The sequence below is a fragment of the Ruditapes philippinarum genome, unplaced genomic scaffold, assembly GCF_026571515.1.
Source record: "Ruditapes philippinarum isolate M1 unplaced genomic scaffold, ASM2657151v2 ctg3842_1_1_1_1, whole genome shotgun sequence".
NCBI classification, from domain to species: domain Eukaryota; kingdom Metazoa; phylum Mollusca; class Bivalvia; order Venerida; family Veneridae; genus Ruditapes; species Ruditapes philippinarum.
This window is the reverse complement of record NW_026863679.1, coordinates 62,745-80,359: the sequence shown is the minus strand read 5'-3', so window position 1 is coordinate 80,359 and position 17,615 is coordinate 62,745. Positions and strand designations below refer to the sequence as shown.

The window sequence follows — 17,615 nt, the reverse complement described above, 5'->3', positions numbered from 1 at the left end:
AATTGTTTGATGTTACCAGACATAAGTAGTATATCTTGTCCTTGGCATATGATCATAAATATATGAAGTTGCGCGAGAATTGAAAAACGCTGCAGACCAAATCATTGTTTTGACAATAGGAATAAAATTTAAGTAACTACATGTATTTTGTATTATAGTTTATAAATATCTGAGAAAAACTACATGATGTGCTACAAACTTAGTCATCTGAGCAGTTTGATTGAACTACAAGTTTGTTTTATTTAGTGTTATTTTTTTATTATTCATAGACGTGTGTGGCAGCTATCTAGCCTAAGTTTAATACGGAAGTGGATGGTGCTGCTCGGGTGCCGGCTTGTGCCTGAAATAATGCACAAGAGGTGTTCCTCCACCATAAAATTTGAAAGAAGCCGTATGACCTTAATGGACTATACATGTACTGTATGTGTGATTTATAATCCAACAATTTAATCAAACAGGACAATTAACATCATATTGCCACTTTCTATCAATACTCAACAGATGCATGCATTATAATAATATAAGCCTTGGGGAGCAAGGCACCTTGAGGTAGAATAACTGACCTCCTGACGGCAAAGTAGCTAGATTATGATTTTATGAAACTGAATTAAACGCCATGTGTGCAATGCTGTCAACTTGATAAGGTTAATTGCAATACATGGCAACTCGGGTAATGTTCTTGTCGACACTCAGTATCTCAGTTCTGGATATTTCAACATAATGCCACCCGTCTCATGGTCATACCCTTTTCACTATCTCAACAACATGATTCTCTTTTTACAATATGGCTAGCATGAGCTATGGCCTGTTTAAGGCCATTAAATTAACCTCAATGTTCATTGTCTTGATACATTGGCATGACAGAAACCGGACATTTTTTAATGGCTTGTGAAGATAGAATGTTTACCTTCAGAATCCTTCAATGTTCTTGGCAATATCTGGATATTTTATCATCTATAACCTTGACCTTGCAAATATTAATCAAAATTACATGTGTCACACTTTTAGTCATGATAGTTATTATTTGTGTTACAATCCATTAATAAATGATGACTAAATGGTCCCTGTACACATCTGTTTTTATCTTAACTTTGACCTCTCTATGTGGCCTTGACTTTGGTAGCAGTGACCTTGATAATACATGCAATACTTAACCTCACAATGGTGAACATTTGTGCCAAGTTACATTAAAATTCCCTGAATGTCGAAGTTTTGCTCCGAACAAGCATTTTTCAATGACCTCAGTGTGACCTTAACCTTTAACCTAGGTAAACTTGCTCCTCACTGCTGTGGGTTCGAACCCCGTCAATGTAGACCAGACTCTATAATGCTGGCTGACCAACTTTAAATTTTCAACTTGATATCCCTAAAGTTGATAACGAACAGTTCCAAAACAGGGAAGACAGACATGTCCATTTTGTTAATTGACCTTTAGACAAAACAATAACACAAACTGTTTCTTATCATTTTAATATTTGAAGTAAAAGAGACTACAATGTAATTTATACATCATTTACAGATAAATGTTTGATTTTTATTTTATGCATGGTTTCTCATACAATACACATGAAATACATGTAGATACAAAATAATACAGAGAAAAAATATAAGCAGTGAAAAATGAAATAAAACTTGTTATTATTTGTTACAAAGAAGGCACTATATATCTAAAGTTGATGATATACTTGAACCTGATTTTTGCCTGCTAATTTCAAATCACATTTTACGTAAAATATACAAATAAATGGCATCTGGAAATTAGCAGCTGGGGTAAAATTGAAGTTCTAAATTCTTGAATGTCTGAATAATTTTTTCTTAAAAATAAATCTTGAGAAATGGAAGACAACAACAAGATGGCACAGTCCAGAAAAAAGAAAGTTTCAAAAAAAACTTTTCATAAATATTATTAATATTATTTATGTGAAAAAAGACAAACATTGTGAAAATGTAAAAAAATAAAAAGCAGTCTACTTGAAAACTGATATCTAATGTTTCTATTTCAGGTTTTGGAAACCGGTCTAAAAGCTAGCATTTCATTGGTTTATTAATATTCAATACTGACCAATGATAGTAAACCTTCATCGAGAGGTTTTAAAAGATTGGATACAATTTATAGCAATATCACTCGCAAATTGATAATTATACAACTGATAATTATATAAATTTATTTAACGCATTTTTTTATCTATTAGTTTAATATACAGTCCGTTGCTCAAAGTTTAACAACATTTCATCAGTTATGCCCCTTGTATTGACAATGGGTTATTCCAATTCCAAAGGGCAAGTCCATTCTAAAAATTCAGGAAGGGGACAAGGAAAATAATTACTATACACTGATTAATTATAACATACAAAGTTAGAAGTTGAAAGAATTCATAACAGATAATATTGCACAAACTTTATATGCCTCATTTACCAAGTTGATCCTTAAGAAACTGTACATATAAACATAAAAAAAACATCACACCATATGAAATATGAGAATCAGTTACATTTACTATAAAAAAATCCTACATATACACATAATGACCTAAAAATAGTATCAAATTTTCCAACTTAACAGCCCTTATTGCTTAGGTTTTTCTACTATTTTTGGGTTTTTTTCTTGGAAAAACTATCTACAATTACTTGCTAAGTACAAACTTGTCGAATTGCTCTAAAAATAACTGCCTACAGCTAGTCAAACACGATACACCATCATTGTCCTAAAATTTCATTTTATGGCCATGAGGGGAGGTAACTCATGTCCCATTTTATGAGCATTCACTGAGCCTATTCTGAGCATAATGGAAGAAGCAAACAAGAAACTTCAATCTTTTTTTTATAAAATAATGGAAAAAACGGAGATCAGCAAATTTCTACCTTAAAATAATGTAACTTTTTTGGCTTTTTTTTTGAGAAAAATACAAAAATCTAGGGAAAGGTAACAAAATTATACATGTATATAATCTAATTTCTGATACACAATGCAAAATGTAAATAAAATACTTTTGAACAGTCAGATTTAGGATTGGATATGTTTGTAAATAATACAAGAGAGCTTAATTCTGGCTTTAAAATAATACAGGGTAACCAACCAAAGGTTTTAACATTTTGCACTATTCTTTTAACGCAAAAAAATATTTTTGCGTTCAAACTTGAGAAAAGTTATTTGAATTTTCAGATTTTTTAATAAAAATTTACCAACAATTTTTCAAAGTTGGCCTTTATACAACATAAACATAACGCCCTCAAAGCAATGACTAATATATGTAAACGGTGGGACCAATACCAATTATGAATACATGGCACATGTACAGTTACTAGGCAACATACATGTTTGTTTTTGGGTTTTACGTCACATCAACACAGTATAGGTCATATCGCGACGTTCCAGCTTTACTGGTGAAGGAAGACCTCAGGTGCCATTCTGTGCATTAATCTAGCACGAACAGCCACCTGAGTAGGACCACCAACGTTCCGTAAGCTAGCTAGATAGCTTCCTCACTTGAAAGAATCCAAAGTCCCTGTCGGGATTCGAACCCACAGCGGTGAGGGGCAAGTGGTTTGAAGTCAACGACCTTAACCACTCGGCCACGGACGCCTCTAACATACATGTACATGGTTGTAGAAAACAAACAATATAAATGAAAACATAGTAAGAGATTCAAACTTATTTCTAAGACAAAATATCTTGTCATCAATCTATTTTACAGAGATCTGGCTTTGATATTATGAAAACATTTTTCTGAGCTCTGTCTCAGATCTTAGGATTTTCATTGGTCAGTGCAAGTTCTGTGGCAGTTTTCGACCAATCAAATATCCGAGTTACCAGTCTGAGCTGAGAAAAATTCTTTATAACCTCGGACCAAGGCTTAGTATACAATTTATTACATGCTTTTTGGTGGTTTATAGAAATATATCAGTGAAATACATAATATTTTACTGTTTGAAACAGTGAAATTATCAATTTGATATTTTTCACTGTTTTGAGGTTATTTCAGTGAAATACCAGCCTGCACATTACTGGAAAACAACTTAATGATGTGACATAGTAAATGACATCACATAACTATTATTTGGCGCACTTTTTATTTAGTATTAGGTTAAATGTTTTTTTTACACATTTCTTTGCATATAATAAAAAGAAAATTTGTTTAGTGTAAGATCTGGATATATTTCACCTCGTGAACACCAAAAGTTAATATTTCACTCGTGGCTGTGCCACTCGTGAAATATACCTTTTGGTGCTCATTCGGTGAAATATATCCAGATCTTACACTGACCTAAACAAATATCCTCTATATAATATAATCTTCTAAACAAGAACAATCTATCCATCTCTAAGTCATTCAAGAACAAAATAAAAATGGTGCCCAAATACTAGTATTTGGCAATGAGATGGAATAATAACCAGAACATGGCAAGAAACAAAAATCTATATGTTCAAACACATTTCCAAAGCAACACTGTTGAATTATAATATACATGAAAAACATAAACAGTGGACCCTGTAAAGGCAACGGACATGTAATACCTTGTAAAAATGTTAAAGAACCTGATGTTTGGACCACTTATCTCTATGACATTGTCTTTAACATAAAGTATGATGAATAAAAAAAAAATTCTAAAAAAATGGCATGTCACATCAACATATAAAATACAGTATAATATTATTATTCCAAATTAACGCATCAAAAACTTCAGGCCAACACCTTCCAAACTTTTACCAATGTCCTTCAAAAAAGAAAAAATTATAAAATCATTCACTAAAATTTATTATTTTTCGCCTGACACCCCTAAAACTTAATAATGAACTATTCTGAATTAAAAGCTGGACCAAGTCCATTACATTATGTAGTAACAGGTGTACGAGTTAAACTTTGAAAATCTTGCAAAATAAGAAAATCCGTCAAAAATTAAACACAATAATTGAAAAATTCATTTAAATGAAAAAAAAAATTCTGCAAACTTTACAATCTATTAATTCAAAACATCTTTTCCAAACATCTGTGAATAGCCGAATATTTTCTTCTTGTTTTCCCTTTTTTTTTGACCAGTAAAATGGCTGAACAACTATGGTAGCACTATCATTTACGAATGTCATATACATGTACATGTAAACTAGAAAGCAAATGGCATATTTGTTTTAATCTATCAGCAGTCCATTTGTTCATTATGCGGTAGTTGAAAAACATCGACAATCTGAAATATACAACAAACAGATTTGCACGTTTTGATTTTTATTCACATTAACAATGTCAAGGTCAAGACTCGTTAGCGATACAATGAGGTTAGCGTTATCAAACAGCGTGGTTAAACAGAGAAGAATGCTAATAAAATTTTGAAAATTTGTAAAATTACAGTAAAAGCCACTTATAAAGATATAGCTTTCAACGATATACCACTTTTAAAGATGCAGTTGTCGCGGTCCCAACTCTTGTTTTCATATTGGCTGCCTCTAGGATATTTAATGATATAAATTCGCCGGTCCCCTGAATATCATTGTAAGCTGGGTTTACTGTATATTTGTTCATTTACCAATATACTTGTGAAATGTTGTGATTTGTACAATTGTGTGATTGTATAAAGCGATGTTGTACCATAAATTTGTTTGACACCCAGCATTGTCACACATAATGTTCTTTGTTTGAGACAAAATGTAAACATCCTTTAATCAATGTTTTAGTTTTGTTATAGAAAATAGGCAACAGTTTTCATCTTTCATTACATACAGTGCAACCTCTTCAAGAGAGACCCTCCATAGAGTAATAACTTTAGTACAAAAGAACTTTCGATTCTTCTCAAAATGATACTTTAGGGATAAATTAAACTTCTGTAGAGCAACATCTCGTCAGTAACAACCAAAGTCTTTGTCTCCCAAATGTGTTGCTATGTAGAGGTTGAACAAAACTGAGCGTACCTTCTATACATTGTGAGACCTGACACCATTTTGTGTGCCCCCTTTCTGAGCATCCATCTCTGCTTGCATTTTGGCCAGCATTTCCTGCATTTTTCTCAACTGAAAAAAGAATAGCATACAGTATACGACACGAAAACAATGCATCTCTGATAAAGTAGGTCCTTTTTGAAATTATTTTTATCTCTTCCTTGTATGATAATAATAATTCACAGTAGGCTGGATTTGAATATATTAATTTTACTTTAATATTCAAATATTAATTTGATATTTTTTTCCTTACAGAATACATCATTCAGTCTTTTTTTGTTTTGTAAGTTTTTACATCGCATCAACACAATAGAAGTCAATTGTAAACTTTCCAGCTTTACTGGTGGATGAAGACTTCTGGTTCCCCTTTCTGCATTATATTAGGCACGAGAAGGGATTCAAACCCAAAGCAGTGAGGGGAAGTGGTTGGAAGTCAACAATCTAAACCAATCGGTCACTGACCCCCCTCCCCCTCTCTTTTTGACAGAGACAACAACAAGCCATCCTATTATGTAATGGTGGAGATTCTATAAATAGAATATCTGATACTTTTGGAATTCAATAATATTCTTACCTCCTTTTCCTTTTCCTGAAGAGCTTGTTCCCTCTGGTCAACTTGATTGTCATTTCTATTTTGAGTGCGACTGTAATATTAAAACAAAATTCAAATAAATTAAAATGTCTGCAATTACAATGGTTTAATCTGTATACAACATACAAACGTAAAGTTGATGCATGTACTTATGCCTTCTTTACCAAATATGTTATACAATGTCAAAACTATAGGTAGTGCATGTATCAATGTCTTATTTACAAATTTTCTTTGATGTAAGCGGCAAAACTGTTATGAATGTATTTATACTTAACTACCGACATATTTATACATAAAGTAAAGTTGGTGCATGTTTAAATGTCTAAATTACAATCAGAAAACATGTTAAATAACTAAAGCAATAATGCATATATTGATATTTTATGTACTGAAGATTCTTTTTCAGAGGTCTTTTGCACTGACTGGTTTCTTTGAAAAGAAAATTCTGAAATGTAAAAAATTTGTTTTACAACTCCCACTGCAAAGCAACCAAAATAATGTCTTTCACAACTTCTTGGTAATTCTGAGCATGGAAACATCTGTGTTTACGCCATTACACAAGTTAGTTTACATAAAATAGATTAAAAGAATTTACTAGTATAAAAGTCCAAGAAGTATAACCTGTCAACACAGCAAATTCAACACATTCAAACACCTTTATACTTTCACACTAACTTTTATGTTTTTTATATGCATTTATCCAATGGAAAAGCAATATGCACACACATATGCATCAACAATTTTGCATATTTATATATAATGCAATTGGATTGAATGTATGAAAGAATTACAGAATTTCAATATGGAAGGTCAGTATAATTATATAGTAAAAGTGCTTGGAGTCACCATTTTGAGGGTCATTCCAATATATTATATGCATAAGATAAAATAAAAATCTCTCATAATTTTATCTATATCTTCTTCATGAAAGCTGATAAAAATCTGTTACATATTTGTGCTATAATAATATTTTCTTTCATATGTATAAAACAATTTGATAATTCATTTAAATAAGCTGTTTATATTGTTGATTTTTTCATATTTGGTCAATTTTATTATATTATTAATTCTATATGTTATGAAAATTGTTGTCTGGTTATAATAACGGCTGTTTGTATATAACGACTTGGGTTTTATTGGAATTAACTTTTCAGATATGGCCATTTAACCTGTTTAGAATCTTTATAACAAATTCATATATATTGCAAACTTTCTTTATAAGGGAAAAAAAATGAAAATAATTCATAAATCGACTGCATCCATGTAAAATGACCTTACAAGCATGCAATATTTATGATAAAGAATATTGACCCCCAAAATGGTGTCCAACTTTTTGAAAGGGAGGTAAATATTGTAAAACTCTGGAACTATCTGTACAATACTGATTTGTCTAAAAAATGCTGTTACTCAGAAAGAAATATGAAGTGCAGAAAATGTTCTATTTGAGAAAATTACTAAGTACTGTTATAACTGGATTATAAAGCTGTACAGTGATATCATATATATCAATGTACCAGAACAGAATGTAACAATAAAGATACATCATGGGTGTGTCCATTAAAATAAGCTCTATGAAGTGCTTAACTTGTATTCTGGGTTTACAATATTTCAGTTAAGATCTGGGTGTAACTATGTATGTGCACAAATTAAAGGAGTTATTTCATAGAAGAATACATTCATAAAATATCCATCTAAGTATCTTTCAAAACAACATAGTTTCTCATCCATATGTCATCAGATTCATGTCTAACTTTAACCCTGCTATTGGTACGGGTAACTGAATCTATCCATGAGTCAAGTGCAGACGAAGATCAATCTGCAGGTCTTTGCCATCTGATCATGGTCTGCACTATTGGCTAGTCAGTCATTTGTTATATTTTGTAAAAATGATCAATGGTTTTGTCCAGATTAAAAGTTCTGGTGTATTCAATTTCTGCATTTTTTTACCCAATGTATTAACCCTTTGCTGCAGACGACCTCTAATTCTTCCCCATGAAAACAGTGCAGAGAAAAATCAATCTGCAGGTGTATGCAGTCTGACCATGGTCTGCACTGTTGTCCAGGTTAAAAGATGGACAAGTCCATTTTAAGGTATTTAGCAAGATATGGGTCAACTACAGTGGTAAACGGTAGCAAGTACTGGTGTATTCAATTTCTATATTTTACTTTTTTTCCATTTTCCAGCTGGCTGCAGCTAATTATTCCCCCCATGCAACCAGTGCAGACCAAGATCTGCAAGCACATTTTTGCAGTCTTTTCATAGTCTGCACTGTTCAGTCAATACATATTTTAAAATTTTCCCCAAAAAAGATGAATGGTTTTTGTCCAGATTGAAAGAGGGACATGTCCACTTAAAATATTTACAGTGGAAAGGGTTGACCTTACATCACTTAGACATATGGATGAGAAAATATGATTTCACTACAAAACTCATGCATATACAATACAATGCTCCACACAATTAGTGCCTTACCATTCAAATATGTCCACAACACAATTTGTGTAAACACAAGTTGGCATATGGAAAAAATGCAAAAAATACAAATATGTTAGCAAAGACCTTTGTTTCTACAAATTATGCACAGAAGTTTTAGTCAGTATCAATTTTCAAAGCTAATTATACTCTTATATTACATAAAAATAAAATAATATATATATGAGCCGCGTCACGACAAAACCAACATAGTGCGTTTGCGACCAGCATGGATCCAGACCAGCCTGCGCATCTGCGCAGTCTGATTAGGATCTATACTGTTCGCTATCAGTTTCTCTACTTGTAATAGAGTTGGTAAGCGAACAGCATGGATCCTGATCAGACTGCGCGGATGCGCAGGCTGGTCTGGATCCATGCTGGTCGCAAACCCATTATGTTGGTTTTGTCATGACGCGGCTCATATATACACCTTATCATGAAAAAGTACTATATAATTTACATAATGCTTGACGACCACATCATCATCTCAGTGCAGTTATGGGTTAACTTCTATCAAATTTAAAAGGAGTTTACTATCTACAGCACTAAGGTGGCCATATATTGCCATTAAAGAATTCAATATTAGTGTAATATATACATGTAAATAATAATTAGACATTGCTTTCAGAATAATCAAACATTGCTGTTTATATGATGTAGAATTGCATATTGCCTTGTATATAATTAGATATTACCCAATCAAATTGTCCTAAAGAAAAATAAATATTGCCCTAAATGAAAGAAAATATTGACCTTAAAAATTCAATATTGCACTAAAAAAAGAAATATTGCCTTCAAAAGAATTTAAAACAGCCATAAAAAAAATTAATATGGCCCTAAAAAAATTGAATACGGCCTTAAAAATAGTTAAATATTTCCCTTATGTTCAAATTACTAAACATAGCTCTAAAAAAAATTCAAACACTGCAACATCTCCCATATGTAACATTCAAGAGGTTTTATATGTTAGTTTATTTTATTCAAAATGGCATCAGCTGAAAATGGTTCCAAAATCTACACTCAACAATAGCAACATTCCATGTTTATGGGACATTCCATGTTTATGGGACAATCCATGTTAACGGGACAATCCACATATTGTTGCATTAAAATAATATCAAACATATATTTCACATAACATGCAATGCTCATGCCATAAATCTTAGTATAGGTCTTGAATTGTCACTTATAATAACGAAGTGACGTTTTCTTTGCAAAATTTGACAATAACATGAACTACCATACTATATTTTAAGAGGGAGCAACCATATATTATGAAACAAACCTCATAAAGTTTAAATTTATACCTAATACTAAAATGTTAACACTTCTATACGAGTCATGACAATCAATTTTGAAAAATTTGCTTCTTTTTTCAAACATTCTACTATGTATATTTGCATTGCAAAGTCTACATTCTGTATGTTACCCATGTTATGCATGCCAATACTACAAATCAAATTTATTACAGGAGTAATACACATTCAATCCATTTTGAAATAATTCTAATTCAAGTATCTCATTCTTTATTACCAATAACACATGCCAGTATGTTCCATACACATAAATGAAACAAAACCATTCTACATAAATCTCCCCCTACACCCCTCCCTCCGATTCTACATAAATCTCCCCCTACACCCCTCCCTCCCTCTGAAAATTCGTCCCACACATGACACATGCCAGCAGTGTGCTGCCTATCTTCAACCTTGCTTCTAACCTAACTATATGCATAAATTATCTTCATTAACCAATCAAAATGCATAAAATTAAATCTATTTATAGACATACTCGACTGGTTCCTCAACAATGCGACGACGGGAATGCAAAAAAAGTTTACTACCCCGGTAAAACCCCCAAAATTTTTTAAAAGATCAAAAATTATAAAAACTTGTAGAAAAAAAAAACTTCATTTAAAAGGGAAAAAAAACCTAATAATTTTTAGTATTCTTATAATTTTTTTTAAATTCATTAAAAAGTTTTAAAGAGAACTTTTTTTTTAACTTAACAATAAAAGACTGTCTGTAGCAAATGCCCCCTTTTTTACAACTGTGTCAAAAGTCAGAATTAAGTTCTTCCAGCTTATCCACACTTGCACCATTACATTTTTTTCATTTAAAAAATTTCCAAGTTTAGTGACGTCCTCCATGACCCCAAAAAGTAGGAGAAAAACATTTTCTTCATTTTGATTTTTTATAAAAATTCCTACCCTTTAATAATGCATATACAAATTTTTAAAAGCTAAAGTAATGCAAAAGAAGCTGCATTGATAATTTTGTCCAAAAAAAATTTTATTAACAGCTATCAAAAACAATATTATTAATGTAATTTAAGCATCCATGCTTTATTTGACTGAAAGCCAAAAGCATTAAACATCAAACGTAGCCTTCTCTTAAATCTGCCATGAATTATCATTTCAAATTCTGTAACACAATTTCAAAGCAAGAAATAGTTAGATATAAACAAATTCAAGCATAAAAAGTTAAATATCAAGATGGAAAGAAAATGTACAAACAACAACAACCTTGCAACTGTTGAAAAGAAATATAAACAAAAATTTATGCTTGCACAGAAAAGTAACTCTGTTGACTTGACATAAATATGCTCTGATCGCATATTAATAGGAAAGCAATCATAAAAGTATAACAATTTCCCCATCCCAAAATCAAAAGAAATGAAATTTTATAAAGATATAACAAAATTTCCTGCAGACATTCCTTAGACCAAATAAGAACAAAAAAAGTTAAATGAAATCAATTGAATTGGTCAAACTCTAGGTTCAGGATAGAAAAAAAGCTGGCACACTGACAAAATTCGGTACCATACTAACCTAGGTTTTTTAGCTGGCATAGGGGCACCGGAGGCAAGTCTTTCTGCACGGAAGTTCTCATAATGTACTTCCTGCGTTACTTCTTGTAAATCTTGCATATGCGTTCTGAAAATAAAACGACAAATAAAGTTAATTCTTCTATCATCCAACAGATCATTGTATTTTTCTTAGGTCATCATGCACTTTTAGTTGAGCTTTAAGTATTGTTGAAAATATTATAGAAACTCCATTGAGGTCCAAAAACATCAAAAATATAAAATTTGAAATGAGAAAAAATTACAGAAGATACTGAAGAAATAAATTATTCTGAATTATATTGTGTACACCATATTTGTGTGGGATTAGCCGGATTACTAGCCCTAGTTGAGCTAAAAAATATTAAAATGCTTTTCATTTTAAGGCCATTTTTCACCATTTAAATAATTCTTCATAATTCTAGAAAACTGGACTGAGCAAATGATCTGTAGTTTTGCACACAAGTAATCTTAAACAAATATTACCAGTCTCATCATGTGAAAACAAACCTCAGTGTAGACTTTTTAAAACCATGACAACTTTTCAATTTTTTTAAAGGAAAGACCACATTGACAAACAAGTGGCAGCATGGCTTAGGGGTTAACACTTCAGGATTGCTAACCGCGTGGGTTCAAACGCTGTCAGGGGCAAGTCGTTGTTTCCTTGAGCAAGAAACTTTACATTCATTGCTTAGTACTGGCTGGTTCCATGAACGGATTCGAGAGTATTTCAATAAGCTATTAGCTTCCAACACAATCAAAACTAAAATAAATTTGTATAAACTAACTAAATGTATAGTCTGAGATAAGGGCAGGCACATGGGTTGAGTATGAGTTGGATAGCTCAGTACTTATTAAATAAGATGTAATAAATTAAATCTACTGAACTTCCATTTTTCACAATCTAATATATCAAAACATTTTGGAGTTGTTCCCCTTTATTAAGAAATACACTGCTTGCCTCTCTAATGAATGATTTTCTGTAATGTAATCTAATGCTGAATATTATGAAAATGACATAAGCATTATTTTGACCCTGTAACTTGTTGGAACAGACAGTAATTAGCCTTTGACACTAGAACAGTGCCAGGCTCTAAACTGCTGGTACATGTAGGCCAATATTTTGATGCTGAAATCCCTAAAACTGTGAACTGACTGTTCCAGATTCAAAACTGGGCAAGTCTAGTACACAAATTCAGCAGGTTACGTGTCAAGCATTCTTCAAGTCCTAAACTGAAAATCTGACCTTTTTACATATTAAATAGCAGTTAAAGTAAAAAATATTTGTACATCTTGGATTGTTACATTCTTTATCTTTATTTTGTTATTTGTTTGTTTTGAAATAAAAACCTACATGAGCATAGTTCTAAGTTTGATGAAATCACAGTGATCTGGGTTCTCCACTTCAACAACGCCCCATGGGTACATTCGACCTCTGACCTTCTTACCCTTCACCTCTATGATAGTGTTTGAACCTACAACAGCGAACGGAACTGCCGCCTGTAAAAAGAATGGAACTTTTATATCCTCTACCACTGTGTGCAGTTTAAACAAATTATCTCCAAAGGCTTTCAGGTTATGCTCAGGACAAGATTGTTTTAAAAGAGGAGATGATTCATAAACAGAGCAAAATAATTATGTCCAAGGGTTTTCAAGTTATGCTTCGGACAAACAACTTACAAACAGATGGACAAGGCAGCAACTATATGCTCTCCCTTTTTTGAGGAGCATAATAAATGCGGTATTACATTTTGACTTGACAACATTTTTGTTATAAATGTATACAAATGTAGCATTTAAGCACACATGTTGGCATTACACTATAGGTGTGTCATCGAAAAATGACTCATTTAACTGTAAACCATTATTATTTTAGATATGCTATAAATAGAACTTTGTATTTTTATGTATATTCAATACTAAATTTATAAAACTCAGTGAATTAAACAATATTATGCTCCAATTCACACACAATATGATTTCATTCAACTTGTTCAATAAATTTAATATTAAATCTCTCTATATCCTCTATATAAGTGTAAAAAAGTACTATATTTACCTTGAGTTGTCGGCACTGTTCTTTATAATCCTCATCTTCATCATCATCACAGTCTGGGAGTGGGTATAGACTGATACCTTGTTGTTCTATTTGTTGCATAACCTGAAATGTAGAAAATAATGGTCACAGTCTAGAAGTGGATATAGACTGATATCTATATTTTCTATTTGTTCCATAACCTGTAATAAAGAAAATATTGTACACAGTCTGAGAGAAGGTATAGCATAGTAGACTGAAGTGATGTCCTTTATTCAACTTGATTGACCTAAGTTAGCCATCAAAATTCAGAAAAACCAAGACAATAAGTAAGTACTAGTTTCATGGATCTACCTGATAAATTTTAATCTCAGGCAATTAATTAAAAAATTTCTAAGCATTCGAAAGGACCCTTACAGATTTCCCAGTCAGGAATTACAGGGATGCCTCCAGATCTTGTTTTCAACCTTGTAGTCTTGAGATCCCATTAATAAAAATTCTTTAAAAGTAGTAAAACACTGCTCATGGTGTGCATTTTGGAATTCAATAAATATTTTCCATCATGAATGCTATTAATAAGTATTTTGTACCTTTTTCTTGAGATTTAGCACTTCTTTTTTAGTTAACAGGTCTGCTTTGGCAAGAACTGGAACTATATTGACTTTATGGTGAACTGCTTTCATAAATGCTATATCTAATGGACGTAAACTGAAATGAAAGTAACAATTGCATGTGTTGAAATTTTCCTACAGTCAACATGTTTTAATGCATTATGTATATACAAAATTTTAACAATAGACACAAGAAAGCTTCTTCTTTTTTTAAATCTATTTTAAAAGTTGATTAAAGATACAAGAAACTTGCTAAAAATATATATGAAGCCATTGGTATAGATATATTGATTTCTTGTATTGTATTGTATCTACTGTATATTAACTTTGTTTTCCTTTACAACCAAAAAATATCTATACAAGAGATGTTTTTCAAATAGCAATTTTTACCACCTCTGGCTGCCATTTTTTGGAGTCATTCCCAATATATCATATGCGTTAAATAGATAAGATAAAAATCTCTCATAATTCTTTGATCTCCATAAAAACTGATAAAAATCTTTTACATATTGGTGCTATAAAGATACCTTGCTGCATGTGTATTAAAGAATTCAATAATTCACGTAAATTGGCTGATAATATGGATTTTTTTCATACTTTGTCAATCATATGATATCATATAGAATATTCATTTTATTGGTCTCCAAACAGGCTACCACTTTTGGCAAGGGAAGTAAATATTGAAAAGAATTGGAAACCTTATACACAACAAGAGCTGTCGGTAGGACAGCAACGCTTGACTATTCTAGTGCTTGATAGTAAAAAATAATGCTTGATACATTTACCTACTCCTGTTTACAGGTTGGGGTCATGATGGTGAACAAGTGTGCAAAGTTTCAAAGCCATATGTCAATGGACTTTGAAAATATTTGAACTATTACAAAAACTTTAACGTAAATTCTAAGTCGAAAAAGGGGCATAATTCTGTCAAAATGCTTGATAGAGTTACCTCCTCCTGTCTACAGGTTGGTGTCATGATGGTGAACAAGTGTGCAAAGTTTCAAAGCCATATGTCAATGGACTTTGAAAATATTTGAACTATTACAAAAACTTTAACGTAAATTCTAAGTCGAAAAAGGGGCATTATTCTGTCAAAATGCTTGATACAGTTACCTCCTCCTGTCTATAGGTTGGGGTCATGATGGTAAACAAGTGTGCAAAGTTTCAAAGCCATAATGGACTTTGAAAATATTTGAGGTATTACAAAAACTTTAACATAAATTCTAAGTTGAACAAGAGCTGCTGGTAGGACAGCAACGCTCAACTATTCTAGTGCTTGATAGTAAAAAAAATGCTTGATACAGTTACCTCCTCCTGTTTACAGGTTGGGTCATGATGGTGAACAAGTGTGCAAAGTTTCAAAGCCATATGTCAATGGACTTTGAAAATATTTGAACTATTACAAAAACTTTAACGTAAATTCTAAGTCAAAAAAGGGGCATAATTATGTCAAAATGCTTGATAGAGTTACCTCCTACTGTTTACAGATTGGGGTCATGATGGTGAACAAATGTGCAAAGTTTCAAAGCCATATGTCAATGGACTTTGAAAATATTTGAACTATTACAAAAACTTTAACGTAAATTCTGAGTAGAAAAAGGGGCATAATTCTGTCAAAATGCTTGATAGAGTTACCTCCTCCTGTCTACAGGTTGGGGTCATGATGGTGAACAAGTGTGCAAAGTTTCAAAGCCATATGTCAATGGACTTTGAAAATATTTGAACTATTACAAAAACTTTAACATAAGTGGTTACGCCGACGCCGACGCCGACGCTCGGGTGACTGCAATAGCTCTACTTATTCTTATCGAATAGTCGAGCTAAAAAGGGGCATAATTCTGTCAAAATGCTTGATACAGTTACCTCCTCCTGTTTACAGGTTGGGGTCATGATGGTGAACAAGTGTGCAAAGTTTCAAAGCCATATGTCAATGGACTTTGAAAATATTTGAGGTATTACAAAAACTTTAACATAAATTCTAAGTTGAACAAGAGGGCCATGATGGCCCTGAGGTCGCTCACCTGTATATAGGCCCCCAACCCCCACCCCCCCCCAACGTTGCAGGGCCAATTTAACCCAAGGGCTTTTATTTGCACAAACTTGGTAGACATCCATAAGATGTTTCACGCTAAACATCTAAGCTCTAGCTCATTGGGCTTTATTGAAAGAAGATTTTTCTAAAGTTTACTATACACATATAGTTAAAAACAATGACACCCCTGGGGCCCGGCCAGTTTTGACCCCAGGGCTTTTATTTGAACAAACTTTGTAGACACTTACTAGAAGATGTTTCATGCTTAATATCTAAACTCTAGCTATTTGGGTTTTTTCAAAGAAGATTTTTAAGTTTTTGCTATACACATATAAAGAAAATCAATGACCCCCAGGGCGGGGCCAATTTTGACCCCAGGTCTTTTATTTGAACAAACTTTGTAGACACTCACTAAAAGATGTTTCATGCTTAATATCTTAACTCTAGCTATTTGGGTTTTTTCAAAGAAGATTTTTTAAGTTTTTGCTATACACATATAAGGAAAATCAATGACCCCCGGGGCGGTGCCAATTTTGACCCCAGGGCTTTTATTTGAACAAACTTGGTAGACACCTATTAGAACATGTTTGATGCTAAATATCTTAGCCATAGCTCTTTGAGTTCTTTAAAAGAAGATTTTTTAAGTTTTTACTATATGCATATAGGGAAAATCAATGATCCCCCGGGGCGGGGCCAATTTTGACCCCAGGGCTTTTATTTGAACAAACTTGGTAGACACTTATTAGAACATGTTTCATGCTAAATATCTTAGCTTTAACTCTTTTGGTTCTTTAAAAGAAGATTTTTAAGTTTTTACTATATGCATATAGGGAAAATCAATGACCCCCCGGGGCGGGGCCAATTTTGACCCCAGGGCTTTTATTTGAACAAACTTGGTAGACACCCATTAGAACATGTTTCATGCTAAATATCTTAGCTCTAGCTCTTTTGGTTCTTTAAAAGAAGATTTCTTAAGTTTTAACTATATGCATATAGGGAAAATCAATGACCCACCGGGGCGGGGCCAATTTTGACCCCAGGGCTTTTATTTGAACAAACTTGGTAGACACCTATTAGAACATGTTTCATGCTGAAAATC

At 32.4% G+C, this 17,615-nt stretch overlaps 1 protein-coding gene across 9 annotated transcripts in view; it reads right to left on the bottom strand.

Moving 5' to 3' along the window:
* Positions 1-1,454: 1,454 nt before the first annotated feature.
* Positions 1,455-17,615, bottom strand: part of LOC132722972 (septin-2B-like) — a 57,707-nt gene continuing 41,546 nt past the window's right edge. For 6 of the 9 annotated variants that reach the window (XM_060707601.1, XM_060707597.1, XM_060707598.1 and 3 more), the window contains 8 exons: positions 14,464-14,581; positions 13,898-13,999; positions 13,193-13,338; positions 11,825-11,929; positions 10,786-10,818; positions 6,504-6,573; positions 5,903-6,001; positions 1,455-5,184 (listed from right to left, as the gene is read on the bottom strand). In XM_060707601.1, coding sequence (XP_060563584.1) covers positions 5,906-6,001; positions 6,504-6,573; positions 10,786-10,818; positions 11,825-11,929; positions 13,193-13,338; positions 13,898-13,999; positions 14,464-14,581 — 670 coding nt within the window. In that variant the 3' untranslated portion in view covers positions 1,455-5,184; positions 5,903-5,905. The remainder of the gene's footprint in view (positions 5,185-5,902; positions 6,002-6,503; positions 6,574-10,785; positions 10,819-11,824; positions 11,930-13,192; positions 13,339-13,897; positions 14,000-14,463; positions 14,582-17,615) is intronic. The other 3 variants (XM_060707594.1, XM_060707596.1, XM_060707595.1) reach the window with 3 other exon arrangements.